Genomic DNA, 18,209 nt, shown 5'->3' on the forward strand with positions numbered 1-18,209 from the left:
AAGAATAAAGATAAATGTACATAAGTTGTAGTATATAGTTTTTGTGACATCGATTTTCTAGAAGAATAATGATAAATGTACACAAATTGTATATAGCTAGTACATACTCCCTCCGTCCACGAAAATTGGTCCCAAGTTGATCGGGCACGGGTTTTAAGGAGTTGTGTTGACTTTGTATTAAATGAAGGAGTGTAGTGGAGTGTGGGTCCCATGGATGCTTTTTTATATTGTTGTTGAAATGAGGTGTGATTAAATAAATAAAGTGATTAAATAATTTAGGTGTTTAAATAATTAATTCAACATGAATTTGGTAAAATAATTAATCTGATTAATTAACAATCACATTACACATGTAAAGTGATTAAAAAATTCTGTAAGTAAAAGGTGTATTTCGAAAATAATGTGGTGACTGAAGTAATGTGATTAATTACAGTTGTGATTACTTACATTTGTGAGTAATTAATGTAGCGATTAAATGGAGTAATTAACGTGGTTAACTAATTAGTGTGAGTAATTACTGTTGTGATTAATTAATGAATGTACTTAATGTGGTTAACAAATCTATGATTGATTAACAACGCATGAAAAATTATTGGGGATATCACTTTGCAAATGTGTCCATTGCAGTGACAATTCATCAAAAACACACAAATATGGATCACATACATACAACCATGTCTCTGCATTACAAAATGATAGGGCTAGCACCCTATTCCATACATGTTGAGAGGCCATATATACCTCAACTACCTACTCCAAAGAGGGAAAACATTCAAACTAATGGAGGGAACACAATTAACAACACACAAAAATGGAGGGAAATTCAAGCTAAACATAGCTATAAGAAGACTACTACAACTACAACTTCAGATTTTTAGAACTAGTGCCCTCAGAAAAATTTCATCACTGGGCTATGGAGGAGGTGCCTGCTAGAATAGCCTCACGCATAATACCAACCAGCAAAAAAAATCTGCTAGCACAGACACTGCTGCAATGGAGTAAGGCAGGAGAAGTACCACATGGAGCTATTCAAAAGGCAGCAACACAGTTTGGTGTTAGCAGGAAGACAACCCAGAGAATTTGGGCAGAAGCAAAACTCCAAATTCAGTGTGGAGCACCTGTCAACATAAGAGGCAGAATTAAGGGATATGAGCACAAAGACAAATTCCAGCTTGATGTTGCAAAGGTAAGAGAACTGTCAGTACTTGAGAGATCTAATATCCGTAAGATTGCTTATAAACTTGAAGTAAGCAAGAGCACAGTTGCTAGGTTTGTGAAAGAACACCAACTAAGGCCTCACACAAATGCCATAAAGCCTATACTTACTGCTTCAAACAAAGTTGCCAGAATGAGATGGAGTCTAAGCCATATTCAACCACTCATAGCCAATGGAATGCTAAAATATCACCCAATGCACAATGTGGTGCACATAGATGAAAAATGGTTTTACATGACTAAGACTTCAGAAAGGTACTACCTGCTGCCAGGTGAAACAGAGCCATACAGAGCATGTAAGTCAAAGAGGTTCATCACAAAGGTTATGTTCATGTGTGCTGTGTGTAGGCCACAGTTTGCAGAAAATGGAGAAGTTATTTTTGATGGAAAAATAGGAATATTTCCATTCACAACTATGGAGCCAGCAAAGAGGAAGTCCAAGAACAGACCACCAGGCACTATGGAGACAAAACCAATTCACTCAGTTAACAAGGAAGTGATGAGAGCATGCCTACTTCATAAGGTACACTTTCTGAACTTGCTTAAATATACAATCACATATTAACAGATCATCACATGTGTAGATCATACCAGCAATCAAGGCAAAATGGCCAGACAATATGAGCAAGGAGATTTTCATTCAACAAGACAATGCCAAGCCTCATATAAACCACAATGATGCTGAGTTTCAGGCTGTTGCCTCCACAGATGGGTTCAACTTTCACATCAGGTGCCAACCACCACAATCCCCAGATTGCAATGTGTTGGATTTGGGATATTTTAGAGCAATCCAGTCTCTACAGGATGATAAGGTGGCTAAGGGAGTTGATGAGTTGTTGAGGAATGTGCATAGTTCCTTTGATGAACTTAGCCCATACACACTCAATAATGTTTTCCTCACTCTTCAAGCATGTCTAACTGAGATTCTTAAGGTGCAAGGATGCAATGGATACAAGACTCCACACATGAATAAAGAGAGGTTAACAAGGATGGGGTCACTGCCACAAGCATTAGAAGTTGAAGAAGGAGTTGTTAAGGCTGCTTTGGCATATCTACAACAGCCGGAGCATGATGTGAGTACAAATTATGACATCTCAGGTGTGACAGAAGTTGTGGGCTTCTAGTTAATCATGTAGGTATCACACTTTTTGTCAGTTGGTTGAGTAAGCCTCAGATTTAGGTGTGGCTTATGCTATTCAACTGTTTTTGGCATTTTGTAAAGCCTCCAAACCAATTTAGGGGTGGCTTCTAAAATCCTAATCCCTCAGAAATCTTTCATCATAGGGCAGCCTCCTAACCTGTATAGGGGTGGCTTCAAAGGGTCCCTATAACACTCATCAGCCTCCTAACCATGTACATGGGTGGCTTGTAATGTGCAGGTGTGGTTATCATGAATTTGTATGGTTTTTTAAGCTTAATCCCTCAGATAACATGTGTAAATCATGGACAAATAAGCCTCCTAACCATAGTACTGGGGTGGCTTATTAATAAGAACAACTCAGATAAGTAACACAAAAAAATCATCACAGGGACATTTTAAGCATCAGCAAATCATACATCATCATAACACATCAGACACAAAAAACAGCCACACAAGCAGCAAAACCATGCCCAAAGTTTCAGTATGCCCAATACAAGCAGCAAAACCATTCATCACAATCACTACAGCAGCATCCAACCCCACAGCCTCTAGTGCAAACATTAACCATAGCATCCAACCCCACAGCCTCCAATATAAAGACAATGCCCAGCCTCCATACCCACATCCTCCAAACCCATCAACACCCCCAACATCCAGCCTCCAAACCCATCTGAACCCCAGCCTCCGAACCCATCAACACCCCCAACATCCAGCCTCCAAACCCATGTGTAACCCAGTATCCAAACCCCTCTAAACACCCAGCCTCCAAACCCTAAATCCATCCCAACCCCAGTCTCCAACCCATCGGCCATACCCACATCATCCAAACACAAATCATGGGCCGAAATATAGGAATTTGAGGGACAACATACTTAGATTAGATCCAAAAACCTAGGAAGCAAGATCGCAAACATTTCTCTCTCAACGGCCGAATACACGATGGGGGAAACTTGAGGTAATTTGTCAGAGTTGGATGGGGGTGATGGACCGTAGTAGGGGGTGGACCGTAGTAGGGGGTGGCTGGGGGGGTGGACCGTAGTATGGGGTGGCTGGGGGAGGTGGACCGGGGTAGGGGGAGGCTTGGGGGGGTCGACCGTAGCAGGGGTTGGGTGGGGGGAGGTTCTCCGATTCCGTTTCGGGAACAACGGTGTCGGTATAGGAGTAGGAGCGATAGGGGGCGACAATGGGGGGGTATGAAGGCCACAGATGCTCTGGCGTGTCTGGGACGACGAGGTCGTCCAGCTCGTCGGCCGACAAACCAGCCCAGGAGTCGGGATCTCCAGCCCCATCACCATAATTAGGGTTTTCGTGAGACATTTGGACGGAGGGGAAGTTGAATCGAAAATTAGGGTTTTCGATTAGGGGATGTCGAAGATTTAAATGATGGAGGCGATGGAGGGTGGTTGTGAAGCATTGAAGAAGGAGGCGGTGGGGTGGTTGTGAATTGATGAAGGAGGAGGTGGGGGTGGTTGTACATTGATGAAGGAGGCAGTGGGGGTGATTGTGTACAGAGAAGGGAGGGGTAGAGTAATGAGGGAGAGGAAAGGGTGGAATGCAAAATGCATTCACCCGATTGTGAGGGAGGGAGGGCCAAAATGCAAATAACAATAATGTGAAGGAGTAAATAGATATGTCCATTTTTAGTAAGTTTGAAGTGGGACATATTTTCAGGGACGGACTGAAATGGTAATTTGGGACAAATTTTCAGGGACGGACTGAAATGGTAATTTGGGACAAATTTTCAGGGACGGAGGGAGTAATATCCTTAATTTTTAAATTTAATTGAATTTAAATCGTTCGACCAATTAAAACGACATCGTGGCAAGGTCATCCGACCAATTTAAACGACATCGTGGCAAGGTCGTCCTTCCAATTTAAACGACATCGATTTTCTAGAAAATACCATATTGCTTTGAGTTTTTTTTTTATATATAAAATTTGGACCATTTCTCGATTTATGCGTGTCATCCTTGCGCAGGGGCCATGCTAATCTTCTCTGTATCGTTCCAATTTTATCGGATGTCCCCGAAGGGACACCATATTGCTTTGAGTTGAATGAATATAAATTAATAGTACAGTGTTACACCATGAAGTTATAATTTTAGCTAAAAGCAATGTCTCATTAAAGTTTGATGAAATCCAACAATTTATTTATTGTGTTCCACTTAAAATTAACTATTATAATAATTATTCTTATGAATAAAAAAACTAATATAAATATCATACTGAATAGATATTTGAAAAAATGAAATTTTAATTTATCAACTATAATAATCAATTTTTATAATAATAAATTCTGAAAATGTGACCATTTGATCTCGTTCGCATTAAAGAGTGTTACTCTCAAAACTTGTGGTTGAGCATCTCCAATGGCGGCGAGCGGGCCGGCTAGCCGATTTCCGGCGCTCGCCGATCCGCTCGCCGAACCATTGGAACCGGCGAGCGCCATTTCGGCAAAAAATCGGCTAGCGCTCGCCGCCATTGCAGGCTCAGGACCGACAAGCGTTCGGCGAGCGAATTTTGTTGGTTTCTGGGGATTACAAGAGATAAAAGCCGGGCGTAATACAACCCAAAAGAAGGAATACAAAAGAGGAAACTGAACTAGAATGAGATTACAAATGTAAAAACGAAACAGTAACCGTGAATAATGTTTGAGCCGAGTCGAGGAGGCCTCTTCCCGCAAGACGAGATACGCCCCGGTAGTGCTCTTCGGTTTGGCGTGTCGTCCCCAAAGGTAAAACGGCTACGTCTCTATTGATGCAGCACCGCAATCAGTAGAGCTCCGGCGAACTGGATGTAGGAGAGGGCAGAGCTTCGACAGAAAGACAATGCAGAGAGGGAGAGAGCTTATGCTGTAATGCTTGTGAATGATCTTTTTTTTTTTAATGCATGGAGTGGCTAGCCTATTTATAGACTCAGTCCACTGCTTTGGGTCAACAGCCATGAAGGCTCATCATGGCAGATTTGTAACCGCCGACGGTTACGAGCGTGTGGCAGGAGTGTGCCATCCGTGTGTGGAGCGTGTGGATTTCTCACGTGGCAGCCGTGACTGTGCCTCGCTTGACGACGTGTCAAGCCACTTGGATTGCTGACTCGGCGGTGGTCCAAAAAGAATAGTTTGGGCCAAGCCTCAAGCCCAAAGACCACCCAAAGACCAATTGCCAATTGCCAAGATCCAAGTCCAAGATCGAGATCGGGATCGGGATCGGGATAGGGCCCGCGGCCCGCAACCGCGAGCACGGGCTCGGGCGGGCGGCGGCGGCGGCGCGCGCGTGCGCGCGCGTGTGGGCTCTTTTACCCATCTTGGTCCACTATAATTATTAAGTAACATAAAGTCACTTAATTTATACACATTAAAAGATGTGTTAATCCTCCAATGTGGGATAATTAACACTAGTTAATTATTCCCTAAGCTCCAACTCCAAACTTTAATCCACTATTTCTCACTCACCGGAAATCGGATTTGAGAAAGTGAATATACTACATTTATCTACGTAAAATGTAGATCGACGCTATGTCATTTAATTTCACAAAATTAAATGTCTCGTCACATTTATTATTTGGTCAAAATCCACTGACCGGGCATATTTAATACCATGATTTCTACAAATTTAAATTTCTTTTTAAATTAATGTATTTTTTTAATGTAATTTTTTAAAAAATTAATGTATTTTTTATTGTACTTTTTTTAAATTTAAATAATATTATTGAATTTTCTCGTATCTGTGTCGTACATTTAATTCCGTATTTTGTGTGATTGTCAATTATTTGTTTTATATAATTAGGGGTGATGTGGCTAGACTATTGCTGGGCTATTTGCTTGTCCTGATGATGTGGCAGGAGGATTTTTAGTGCTGATGATGTGGCAGGAGGAGTTTGTGGTTGGACTATTGTTGGGCTAAAGCCACTGGAGATGCCCAATAATCCAAACTAAAAACATTAATCTTTTTACTTTCTGTTATTCCATATACTCCTATCAAATCAAACTTTATACATATATCGCCAATGATATACTAGTGTATATAGTGCATTTATATACATTTTAATAAAATGATTTTTTGTTGTTGAATAATTGTATGTGGTATATATCATTTTCAAGTTTTGGAGGAATACTAGAAAGCAAATGCCACTTAGAAAAGGGACTAGTTCGAAGAAAGTTTGTGCTCCTTTAGAATAAAGTGGGTGTAATATGTTTACTTTTCACTCGAATCGTTTATAACATCACCAATATTAGATCACATTAAATAAATAAAAAATTCAGTTTATGATATAAAATCAAAATTGAAACCCAGCTACCTATTCAATGACTAAACTCTTAACACGAGTTTAGTAAAAATCTTAACAATAAACCCTAATTACTTCCGAATTTAATTGTTCTCCACGAGTCTAATTAATTTAATTTTGTCACAAATTATACCCCATGAATACTACACAAAGAAAATGTGACATAACATTCATTTGTACATAAGCTGACATGACAGCTAATGAATTGCAACAACTCCTTTTAATTGGTAGGGGACTCTTAACCAATTTTATTCAATCTATTCGCATTTAATTTTATTTGGCCTATTTATTTTCTGTCACGCGAAATAAAACAAAATCGTTCATGTTGGTCATGGCCCATGAAATTAATCATATAATAATATTACCACCAAATAACGCCTTTATTTTCTATATTTGTTTTTTATGATGAAGAAAAATCTAACCGTTAAATGTGAGTGCAAGAGAAAATTTTGACTAAACAAGTTTTGAAGGTCCAACAATGGCTTCTTTTCTCTTAATCTGATTGAAAGGTTGTTTTCATTTTCACAATTATTACTTCTACGATTTTCATTTTTCCAAGTAGTGCCTTGTTTTATAAAATGTTCTCGAACAATGTAATTAATTTTTAGTCTATATTAAAATAGACAAAAATAAATTTCGATTTTCTTGGATGGGGTATAGTATGACTATATAGTATATCTTGTGATTAGACATGCACCTTGTCATCTTTATGAAATAAAGCAACGAAACCACTAGAAATAAATGATTTGTTACTTTTGACTAATTAATGCAACGTGACTCATGAGTTACTAAAACCCACTAACTAGAGCATCTCTAGTAAGCCTGGACTTCACATAGCCCTCACATAGCCTTCACACTGCCCTCACATAGCCTTCACACTACATATCCACATCAACTGGACATCAAATAGCCCTCACATAGCCTTCACACTACATATCCACATCACTAATAACAATTATATAATTTAATTTACAATCGTATCAACATACGGAATTTAATTTACGAGACAAATTCATTTAAATTGAATAATACTATTAAAATTTCAAAAAGTACAATAATTTAAAAAAATACATTTAAAAAAATTACATTTAAAAAAATTACATAAATTTACATAAAAACTAACGTCTTGCAATCCTCAGCGCCCACAACTCTTCAACTAAATCTAGCTCTTCGTTCAGCATATGCTCGTACTCATCCGCATCCCCACCACTACCACCGGCATTACTCATTTCTTAAATTGATCTTGTACAGAAAGTAAGGTAGAGAGAGAGTACTCGTTAAAACAAGTGGTGCGAATGAAAATGACGTTCAAAGCGCGTATATATAGTGTTTTCAAAAGAAAAAAAAAATAAAAAATAAAATCTGACGCCGGTTTGACGCCGATCCGGGACCCACAATGGCGTCGTGAGGATCGGCGTCGGAACCGGCGTCATCGAGCGAATCGGCATGGCGACGCCGATTTTGACGCCGATTTCGCCGACGCCGGTTCCAATGGTTCGGCGTCAGAACCGGCGTCGGCGAAAAATCGGCGTCGCAATTTTGACGCCGGCATTGGAGATGCTCTTACAACAAACATAATTCCAAATAGTTGGCCTTCATATGTATTACTCTAATCAGATCTCAGATAAGTGTACTTGGCTGATTAAAAAAGTGCATACAAAGTTACTTATTTTATTCATAATTAGCATGGGGAATATTAAAAAGTACTAATATGCAATTTTTTTGAAAAAAATGAAGTGTTTATCCACTAGTTCCATTTGGTGTGTGGCACGGGTTTTAAGAAGTACTCTATAATGAATAGTAAGTTGAAAAAATTAGTGGAATATATGTAACTCACTTTTTTATATTGGTTTTATAATAACATGTTATGAAATGAGTTAACCGAATGCGAACCTACTTACCATTTATGATAAAAGTGAAATGTGACTTTTATTATGATACGAACCGAAATGGTAAAATGTGACTCTTTTTATGGGACGAGAGAAAATGTTTAGTGGTCTAGACACACCACGTGGCATGATGACGTGGTATGCCCCACTAATTAGAAGTTGACAAATGGAAGTAATTGAAGTATAGGAATTACACTATGTATCTAGTTTTTATAAATTGAATAACATTTGAAATTTAAAAACTTTACAAATTACAATGTAAACTATTAATACACATATATAATATTATATTTCATCTTTTTTCATTATCTATTCACATCATTCTAGGTAATTTATTTAAAATTTGATTAAACTATTCTCTCTCTTTTTTAAAAAAAAATTATGGAGTATATATATATATATATGAACGTATTATATATTATATGTATAATATGTATCTCAAAATCACAATACGTTAACATAAATTAACTATTTTTCATTTGGTATTTATACATGAAAAAAATTTAAAATATAATGATAAAGTAAATTATAATTAATCATGTTAGTACTATAAGAGCATCTCTAGTGACGGCCTTCCGGTAGGACGTCCGGTCGGACACGCGGAAGGGCTACCGGGACGTCCGCCGTTGGGGAGTCGAAGGTCGGATACGGACGTCCAGTGAGGACGTCGGGTGTCCTCGGACGTCCCGGCGACGGGCGGGCGAACGTCCGCCACTGTGGCGAGGGTCGGACGTCCCGGTCGGACGTCCGATAATTATTTATTTATTTTTTTTAAATTCTATATATACTGCTCGTTGAACTTCATTTCATTTGCACCACTTGTGTTAACAAGTTTCTCTCTTCTTTTACTACAAATTTCATTTCTACCTAATGGAGAACGATAGGAACTCCCCGGCCACGAGTGAGTCGCAGACTCCGGCGTTTCCCATCGATTTGGAGGGAAACGCTAGAGGAAGTGCGTCAACGGTTCCGGGAATGTCGGGGATGGGTGGAATGTGTGGGAGGATGGGTGGAATGGTAGCGGAGGCGGCACGAGCGACGAGGACAGCGCGGAGTGAGCCGGGGATGTTGGACTATGTATTTTTCTTTTTTTCATGACTATGTATTTTACTTTTTTTCTAAATTCTCTTTTTTTTATGTTTTATGACTATGTACTTTTGCCCGTTTTTTGGTTTCCCGTAATTTTTCCCGTATTTTGCTTTCCCGTACTTTTTGTTTATATTAAAATTAAATTATTGTGATTTTTTTTATTGCGGGATGTCCTAGTGGGAAGGGCGATGGGAAGGGCGGATTATGCAGGGGATGTCCTAGTGATGTGGCAATGGGGTGGGATGTCCTAGTGACGTGGCAGGAGGTGTTTTTGGGATGTCCTAGTGGATGTCCGAGTGGGACATCCGCCCACTGGAGATGCTCTAAGCACGAAATTAAAACTGTTTATATAATTTATTTTACTATTACACTAAATAAAAAAATTTATAAATATTGTATGTATCTCAAATAATCCCAATAGATTAACCGAAATTTAGTAGTATTTTTTCATTTTATATTTATTTATGAAAATATTACAAATAAAAATACAATAATAAACTAAGTAAATCATAGTTAATCGTATTAGTACTATAGACATGAAATTGAAAATATTTATATAATTTTGTTTTACCATTATAAAAAAAATATATGTACTTTATATATGTCTTAATAGTTTATATTGTTGTAATTTGTAAAGTTTTTAAATTTCAAATGTTATTCTATTTATAAGAACTAGATACCTTATTCTAATTTCTATACTTCAATTATTTCCACTTGTCAACTTATAATTAGTGGGGCATACCACGTCATCATGCCACATGGTGTGTCTAGACCACTGAATATTTTCTCATGTGACAGGGGGAGTATTATTTCATTGTGTACCGTAAGTAAAAATGTTGGATCAAAGATTCTTACTCAAATATAAAATTGTTGGAAATTAAGTAACAAAATGTCTGACACTCAATTTGAATGAAAATGTTGATATGAAGAAATAAATTAAGAAGAAATCAACCCGAGATATACAAGGAGACGCAGCATTTGCCATTTGACTTCACTATCCGTATAAAAATTATTGAAATCTTCCAATAATAAATGCAAAGACTATAGAGAGAAATCATGGAAAATCAATCAAAGAAACGAAAAATATCGACAATTAATTAAATTGGTTAAATTGATTGTAAATTATAATTAATGTGGCATTTAGCCATATAAATAGTCTGATTTTATTTCCTATCAAAAGCAAAGACATACAACTACAAGGAGATGTAGCATCTTAGTTCTTGCCATGCATTTGACTTCAATATTCATTAAAAAACATTATTAAAATTTTCCAATAATAATCACAGTTCACAAACACATATTCTATTAGTTACGTACCATGATCTTCAAATCGAACACCTGGGAGCTCCACAAATTATCCCAATATTCCGTTTGCAAAAGTCAACTTTGATAAAGATTGTGTTTTTCCATTGGTTGAATCAAGTAGTAAACTGCCCTTTTATTTATGCTACTGAGATCATTTAATCATAATCATAAATTTTGACTTGATCAAAATTAATGTTTAAAATAATCATAGATTCATAGGATCACAACACGTCGGTAGTGTAAACAAGCTGTAATAATAAGTAACAAGCCTTATCTAAGCTATATAAACTACTCCCATAAAGCATCTCTTTTATGAGCAAAAGTTGCAAGAAAAGAGAGAAAAAGATATGTCTAAGCAAACATACAGAGTGTGTTTATGTTTCAAGAGGCGATTTCGGATCAAAGAGGCCGAAGTTCCCAGCGATGTAACACAGCTTTTCACGAGCTATTCAGATAATGGATCGATGAGTGTGGACCATCTCCACAGATTCTTGCTGGAAGTTCAAGGAGAGAAGCTCACTAAGGAAGAAGCTCAAGCTTTAATGGTGTCTTTCCTTAGTGAAAACAAACACCACAGCGTTTCCCAGCGTAGAAGTCTTAACCTCAAAGAGTTCTTTCGGTTTCTGCTTAGTGGGATCAATGCTCCTCTCCCTCTTCCTCCTAAGGTAGTCTGTTTCATCTGTTAAGGACAAAACACACACACACACACACACACAACATGTTTCGGCAAGATTCTTGAGCTTTTTAGCTCATTTATGCAAGATCATATTTTATTTAGCTTACTTTTAAGGCGGAACTTTTAAAATGTTGATTTGATCTGATTTTGCTAAGAGACTTGAATTCGACCGAATGTAGGCCAACTATTTAGCCAAAGTTAGATGAGATTGAAAGTTTAGTCAAACAGATTTTTAAGTTGCTGTTGGCTGATGTTTCCCCATTTTTTGCAAGATCTTATCTTGTTTTGTACTATGTTTCTGCAAGATTTTTTAAGTTGTTTCTGAAAAATTAAGATGTAGTATATGTTTTAGCTCTTGCAAGATCATGGCTTTTGTTTTTGCCTAAGTTTCTGTCAAAAATTTCATCAAAATCCTATGCCTAAATATGGTGATTTTGTTAGGTACATCAAGATATGAACTGCCCTTTATCACATTACTTCATCTACACTGGCCACAACTCCTACTTAACTGGGAATCAAATCAGCAGCGATTCGAGCGAAGAGCCAATCATTGAAGCCCTCAAACGAGGCGTTCGCGTGATTGAGCTGGACATGTGGCCAAATTCCACCAAAGACGACATCCATATAATGCACGGAGGGACCCTCACAAGCCCGGTGAAGCTCATCAAATGCTTGAAGGCAATCCGGGAGCACGCCTTTGCTGCCTCAGACTACCCTGTGATCATCACACTAGAAGACCACCTCAATCAAGAACTTCAGGCCGTAGTAGCAAAAGTACATCTCTTTCGCCTCTCCCGTGTGGTTTGCAGTTGCACCTCTTTTGATCTAAAAAAGGCCTCATAATTAACAACATGTTGTGTTTCAGATGGTGCATGAGACATTCCAAGATGTGCTAGTGTGTTCCTCATCAGATACTTTTCAAGACTTCCCCTCGCCTCAGTCGTTGAAGGGGCGTGTTGTGATATCGACCAAGCCACCAAAGGAGTATCTAGAGGCGAAGGAAGGGGAGGATGGCAGTGTGAGGGTGTATAAGTCGTCCGAGGAGGTGGGGTGGGGGAAAGAGATCTCGGACTTGGCAGTGAAGCTAAAGAGAGAGGATGATGGCGAGTGCGAGGACGAGAAGGAGGATCCGGGGCAGGCTGTGCAGCAGAGCGCGCCTCCTGAGTATAAGAGCTTGATTGCAATCAGGGCAGAGAAGATGAAGGGAGGCATCAAGGCTTGGCTCAGAGTCGGCTCTCAGAAGGCTCATCGCGTTAGCTTGAACGAAGAGAAGCTCGAGAACGCTGTCCTAACTCATGGAACTGAGATAGTTAGGTGAGTTCTAAGGCTTATGCAACTCTTTTCTTTTGTGTGTGTGTGTGTGTGTTTTGCCTTTTCTAATGTTGCTAGTGAAACATGCTTCTTTTTGTGTGTGTCTTGTAATCTCAATGTTGTAGCACTAGTTAAACAGAGTGGTTTTGTCATTAATTAGTTAATTATCTGATGCAACTGTGGTTGTGAATTGTGCTGTTTGATTTGTTGTTAAAGATTCAATCAGAGGAATTTGATGAGAGTGTATCCAAAGGCAATGAGGCTGGACTCATCAAACTACAATCCCTTGATAGGATGGATGCATGGAGTCCAGATGGTTGCATTCAATATGCAGGTTAGAAACTTAAAGAAAGCGAAACCCGAGTCCGTTAGTTCAGATTCCTAACTAACTATTTTCCTTTGTCGCGTTTCTAAGGGTCACGGGAGGTCGCTTTGGTTGATGCAAGGGATGTTTAGAGCAAATGGAGGGTGTGGCTACGTCACAAAGCCCGATTTCCTTCTCAACAACGGACCTAGTGGGGAAGTGTTCGACCCGAATAAGCGTCTCCCTGTGAAGAAAACGCTCAAGGTAAGTAAATGGCCTTCGTTCATGTCAAAGTGGGAAAAAATTTAACAGTTCACTAATTTTGAACTTTGTAACAGGTGAAAGTGTACCTGGGAGAAGGATGGAACATCGATTTTCATCGCACGCATTTTGATTTCTTTTCGCCTCCTGACTTCTATGTCAAGGTAACTCGGGTTGGGTCGTATCGTATCAAGAAAATATTGATCATGTGAAAGATAATAGCGCTATATTTTGAAATGCAGATTGGAATTGCTGGAGTCCCATGTGATTCAAGTATGAAAAAGACAAGGATAATTGAAGATAATTGGACGCCAGTTTGGAACGAAGATTTCGGGTTCCCGTTGACGGTTCCGGAGTTGGCGTTGTTGAGAATTGAGGTGCATGAATTTGACATACCTGATAAAGATGATTTTGCAGGCCAAACATGCCTTCCCGTTTGGGAGCTGAAGACCGGGATTCGAGCCGTGCCCCTACACGATCGCAAAGGAGACCAGTATAAGTCCGTGAGGTTACTTATGAAGTTCGAGTTCGTTTAAATTAAAGTGATTTTTGGTGTTCATTGTTCATGGAAATGGATTTTGAGGCAGTGATTCAGAGCTGTGCTTCCACACATGATTGATTGTAAGTAATGGAGACAAGTAGTAGTATAAGTTTGTAAGGTTATTGATGTGTTTCAGAATTTATGTTCCACACATGATTGCTATGGAGACAAGGAGTATTAAAGTGTGTTCAATAAGTATAAGCTTTGATAGCTCACAGAGTGTGAGCTTATTATCAATCTACTTCTTACTCATTTTGAGTTATGGAATTTCCATCAGCCAAATACATTTTATAATTATAATATACTCCACTGTCTATGTTTCAAGTTATATTCTTTTTAAGACATCAAAATTAAATAAGTCTTTTTCTTTTTTTTTTGCTAAAAATAATCATTTTAAATTTTGTTATGTTAATCTCTCCCCTTCTTTATTCGGATATCAACTTTATACTTTTACCCAGTTTATTTATTTACTAGTAATTTTATTATTTTCCAATTTAACTTGTCGTATGGATTAACTTGGCACACAATAAGTACTAATATAACAATAAAAAGAAATTTTCTATCAATATTAAAAAGAACTACACAAGTTATGCCCAAAACTTACACAAAAAAATAAAAATGAAGGCCCACAAAAATAAATTAATGGAAACTTAATTTATTAAAAGAGAGGTTGTTTTATTGATTTGAGAGTAGTAGTAACTAACAAGTAACCTAAAATCTAGATCACTGAAACAGAGAAGGGAATTGAGGAAGGAGAGAGATATAGTGAAAGTGGAGGCGGAAGAGAGAAAGCATGGGGGTGGACTACTACAAGATACTTCAGGTGGACCGCTCCGCCAAAGAAGACGACCTCAAAAAAGCCTACCGCAAGCTCGCCATGAAATGGCATCCCGACAAAAACCCTAACAATAAGAAAGACGCCGAAGCCAAATTCAAGACAATCTCAGAGGCCTACGACGTAATTGCTCCTCTCCTTTTTATTTTAGGTCAGCGAAATAGGATGATGAATTGATTGTGGAGATTCTGATTGTCTGTTCTGTTCTGTAACTGTTTAATTAATGCAGGTGTTGAGTGATCCGCAGAAGAGAGCGGTATATGATCAGTACGGCGAGGAGGGTTTGAAGGGGCAGATGCCTCCGCCTGATGCCGGCGGATTTTCTGGCATGAGGGACGGCGGTGGCAGTGGGGCCTCGTTCCGGTTCAATCCGCGTAATGCTGATGATATATTCTCTGAGTTTTTCGGCTTCACCAGCCCCTTTGGGGGAATGGGGGATATAGGAGGGGGTTCTAGGGCAGGTGGCTCTGCGTTTTCAAGGTCGATGTTTGGGGATGATGTATATACGTCGCTTAGGAATGCGTCTTCTGGTGGGGAAGGCGGCTCTGGTGGACATGGAATGCCCAGGAAGGCGCCCGCAATTGAGCGGATGCTGCCCTGTGGTTTGGAGGATCTGTACAAGGGGACTACTAAAAAGATGAAGATTTCACGGGATGTGATTGACTCCAGTGGGTAAAGATTCCATCTTTGGTTTCATTTATTAGGTTGTTTTTTATTGGAATTAAGTACATAATTGTATTAGTTGCTAATTTGGAAATGTGTTTGAGTGTTTTTTGATTGGTTGAGTTGTGTCTTGTTAGTTATTGATCTTGACTTTGTGCAAGATAATACTACTGTTGAAGCCTATCAACAGGTGCGGTTTTGGTGTAAGATGCTAATTTGGCGTATCTCAATTCTCAACACGTGTGGATTTGTTCGTGATGACCTAGCTTGTCGTATGTTTGTCATCAGAATAGAATCTCTCTGATGGGTAACTTTTCTGTTTCTTTAGATAGATTATCTGTTACCGGGAATCATTGATACGCGTGTGATTTTAGGTGCATGATGTTGGTAACATCTCCTGGCACGTGTCGATCTTAGTCTACCGGTGACCTATCTTTTCATGCAATGCTCGTGTGAATTGAAATCTCTATGTTTGAGTAACTTTTCTGTTTCTTTAGATGGATCACCCCAATTCCGATAATACCGAATGGCAATGAAACCTTCATACTTTATTAACTTCATAATGAATTGTTCACTGAAAATTGACATCAGCAACAAATTTTAATATTTTGGTTTTTGAGATACAATGGACTTGATTGGTGAATTGTACCCTGTAAGTGGTCAGTCTCACTTAAGTTCAAGATGCTACTTTTCACACTTTTACAAGTGTCAAGCTTGTGCGGCAATGCCCTAGCATGTTAGTCCATCATCGCCTAATTTATGACTTCTTTTAGCCTTATTCCTCTTAGGTGGAGGATCTGCACCAATATATAACTAAATGACCAGGGTGACGTACGTGATCATGAATCCATGCATATATCAAAGGATACACTAGCATAATAGCATTTACTGAACCTATAATTAAAACACTTCCCACCTAAGTTACGCCCTTTTTGCTTGTTATTCAACACTCAGAAGTTCCAGCTTTATATTAGCCGGTGGCATCCAAAGCTTTTATGGTTCATCATCTGTCTTCATGTGCCTTGTGACAACAACATCAATTCTTGAATTGGAATCTATGTGCCTATATTATAAATTGAAAGATAAGTCCACTATATGTTATTTTAACAGCAAGAGTGCATTTATACTCTTATTAAGTACATAATAACTTTGCAAAATCTGGTTAGTTACTAGATCCTTTTTGGAACTCTATGTGTGTGTCTGGCCTAGAGAAAGACTAAGGGGAAATCTGGTTAGTTACTGAATATGGTCTGCATAATATTGCTTGCCTCTATTTTCGTTGTGATTAAGTAAAGGCAACTGTCTGCATGTTCAGTTTTGAACTTATGAGCATTATCCCCTTTTTTCTTCTCTTTGTCAGTAGGATGGAAATTCTCGATGTAGCTGAAAACTACTTAATTTAGACTCTTCTTACAATTAGTGCATCTAAAGTAACTACTATGAACATCAACATAAATATTGATGCATCATTGCACGAGAACAGCTTGAACATGATTAATATGTATAAAAGGGACATGAGCATTATGGTTTATCATTGCCGACTTTGTTATAATAGAGTGTCCTTTTTCAAGTATCTACCTCTCAAATTTGGGATCCCTTGTAGTAAATACCCTCGATTCTAAGATTGAGCTATCCATCTCTTTCATTCGATGATTAGTTAATGTGTGTCTTATAATTTATGCTTTCTTGATTACCCAACTTGAAACACTACTTATGACTCCATGTTTTCTACTCCCTTTTGGCAGGAAACCCTCTGCTATGGAGGAAATTCTTGCAATCGAAATCAAGCCCGGGTGGAAGAAGGGAACTAAAATAACATTTCCAGAAAAAGGAAATGAACAACGAGGTGTCATACCATCCGACTTGGTATTCATTATCGATGAAAAGCCCCATAGTGTGTTCAAAAGGGATGGGAATGATCTTGTAGTTACCCAGAAGATCTCCCTAGTTGAAGCTTTGACCGGCCATACCGCCCAAGTGACTACCCTCGATGGCAGGAATCTAACCATACCTATCAACAGCATCGTTAGTCCAACCTATGAGGAGGTTGTGAAAGGAGAAGGGATGCCGATCCCAAAAGAGCCTGGCAGAAAGGGAAACTTACGGATCAAATTCAACATCAAATTCCCAAGCCGGCTTACTCCTGAGCAGAAAACAGGCATCAAGCGGCTATTGACATCCTCATGAATGCTGCCAGGTGGAGCTGTCCATCATACTCTTTTAAGCTTGCCTTTCTTCTTTTCGTGCTGTCTTATCATGCCTTGAAAATTTGAAGGATGAGTTCTTTTGGAAACACTTGTTTAGGTTCCCCTTATTTGATTTTTGGGCTCTCTTTTACTTTTAGATTGTTTGATATAATAAATTAGTGAAGTCCTTGAAGCAATTAGCACAAATGCTTTTTTTTTGTTCCCTCAATGCCTTTTCATTTAAATTGGACCACTGGATAGTTGATAGAATTAGAATACATTTAAATTGGACCACTGGAGTAAGTCTTTTCTCGTATTACATTAAGAAAACATAATAATGAAATTAATTATAAAATTATTTTAGTACTACTTTCTTAGCAAACTAGCAATTTGAGACCATACATTATACCTGTACTACTTACAAAATTATTTGTATTGTGCAGTTAATAAATTTATTAGTATAGGAATATATACTATTTAAGGAATCTCATTGTTTTTAGTTACAGTTA

At 38.4% G+C, this 18,209-nt stretch overlaps 3 protein-coding genes and 1 non-coding gene across 4 annotated transcripts; 3 read left to right on the forward strand and 1 right to left on the reverse strand.

Annotated features, from left to right (window-relative positions):
* The first annotated feature begins 913 nt into the window (after nucleotides 1-913).
* LOC121761851 lies at nucleotides 914-2,339 on the forward strand. Its single transcript, XM_042157539.1, has 2 exons — nucleotides 914-1,738; nucleotides 1,800-2,339. Exons 1-2 carry the CDS (start codon nucleotides 914-916, stop codon nucleotides 2,337-2,339), a joined length of 1,365 nt encoding a protein of 454 aa, XP_042013473.1.
* A 1,949-nt stretch (nucleotides 2,340-4,288) lies between these two features.
* Nucleotides 4,289-4,391, reverse strand: LOC121793172. Its single transcript, XR_006049013.1, has one exon. It is a non-coding gene; the product is annotated as a U6 spliceosomal RNA (small nuclear RNA).
* A 6,824-nt stretch (nucleotides 4,392-11,215) lies between these two features.
* On the forward strand, nucleotides 11,216-14,283 carry LOC121760010 (phosphoinositide phospholipase C 2-like). The gene is made up of 7 exons (XM_042155613.1): nucleotides 11,216-11,588; nucleotides 12,041-12,373; nucleotides 12,465-12,913; nucleotides 13,127-13,244; nucleotides 13,326-13,478; nucleotides 13,553-13,639; nucleotides 13,718-14,283. Exons 1-7 carry the CDS (start codon nucleotides 11,271-11,273, stop codon nucleotides 14,009-14,011), a joined length of 1,752 nt encoding a protein of 583 aa, XP_042011547.1. The 5' UTR covers nucleotides 11,216-11,270; the 3' UTR covers nucleotides 14,012-14,283.
* Nucleotides 14,284-14,722: 439 nt separating this feature from the next.
* LOC121785186 (dnaJ homolog subfamily B member 13-like) lies at nucleotides 14,723-17,907 on the forward strand. The gene is made up of 3 exons (XM_042183568.1): nucleotides 14,723-14,974; nucleotides 15,081-15,523; nucleotides 17,260-17,907. Exons 1-3 carry the CDS (start codon nucleotides 14,810-14,812, stop codon nucleotides 17,699-17,701), a joined length of 1,050 nt encoding a protein of 349 aa, XP_042039502.1. The 5' UTR covers nucleotides 14,723-14,809; the 3' UTR covers nucleotides 17,702-17,907.
* The last annotated feature ends 302 nt before the right edge of the window (nucleotides 17,908-18,209 follow it).

This window comes from Salvia splendens, chromosome 2 (assembly GCF_004379255.2).
Source record: "Salvia splendens isolate huo1 chromosome 2, SspV2, whole genome shotgun sequence".
In the NCBI taxonomy this organism is placed as follows: Eukaryota; Viridiplantae; Streptophyta; class Magnoliopsida; order Lamiales; family Lamiaceae; genus Salvia; species Salvia splendens.

Excerpts from the sequence above, each read along its gene's own strand:
- LOC121761851 (XM_042157539.1), top strand. The coding sequence starts at position 914 with ATGGAGGAGGTGCCTGCTAGAATAGCCTCACGCATAATACCAACCAGC. Across the intron at positions 1,739-1,799 it reads GAGCATGCCTACTTCATAAG|ATCATACCAGCAATCAAGGC; the intron begins GTACACTTTCTG and ends TCACATGTGTAG.
- LOC121760010 (XM_042155613.1), top strand. The coding sequence starts at position 11,271 with ATGTCTAAGCAAACATACAGAGTGTGTTTATGTTTCAAGAGGCGATTT. Across the intron at positions 13,479-13,552 it reads CTGTGAAGAAAACGCTCAAG|GTGAAAGTGTACCTGGGAGA; the intron begins GTAAGTAAATGG and ends ACTTTGTAACAG. Across the intron at positions 13,640-13,717 it reads CTCCTGACTTCTATGTCAAG|ATTGGAATTGCTGGAGTCCC; the intron begins GTAACTCGGGTT and ends TTTGAAATGCAG.
- LOC121785186 (XM_042183568.1), top strand. The coding sequence starts at position 14,810 with ATGGGGGTGGACTACTACAAGATACTTCAGGTGGACCGCTCCGCCAAA. Across the intron at positions 14,975-15,080 it reads CAATCTCAGAGGCCTACGAC|GTGTTGAGTGATCCGCAGAA; the intron begins GTAATTGCTCCT and ends TAATTAATGCAG. Across the intron at positions 15,524-17,259 it reads GATGTGATTGACTCCAGTGG|GAAACCCTCTGCTATGGAGG; the intron begins GTAAAGATTCCA and ends CCCTTTTGGCAG.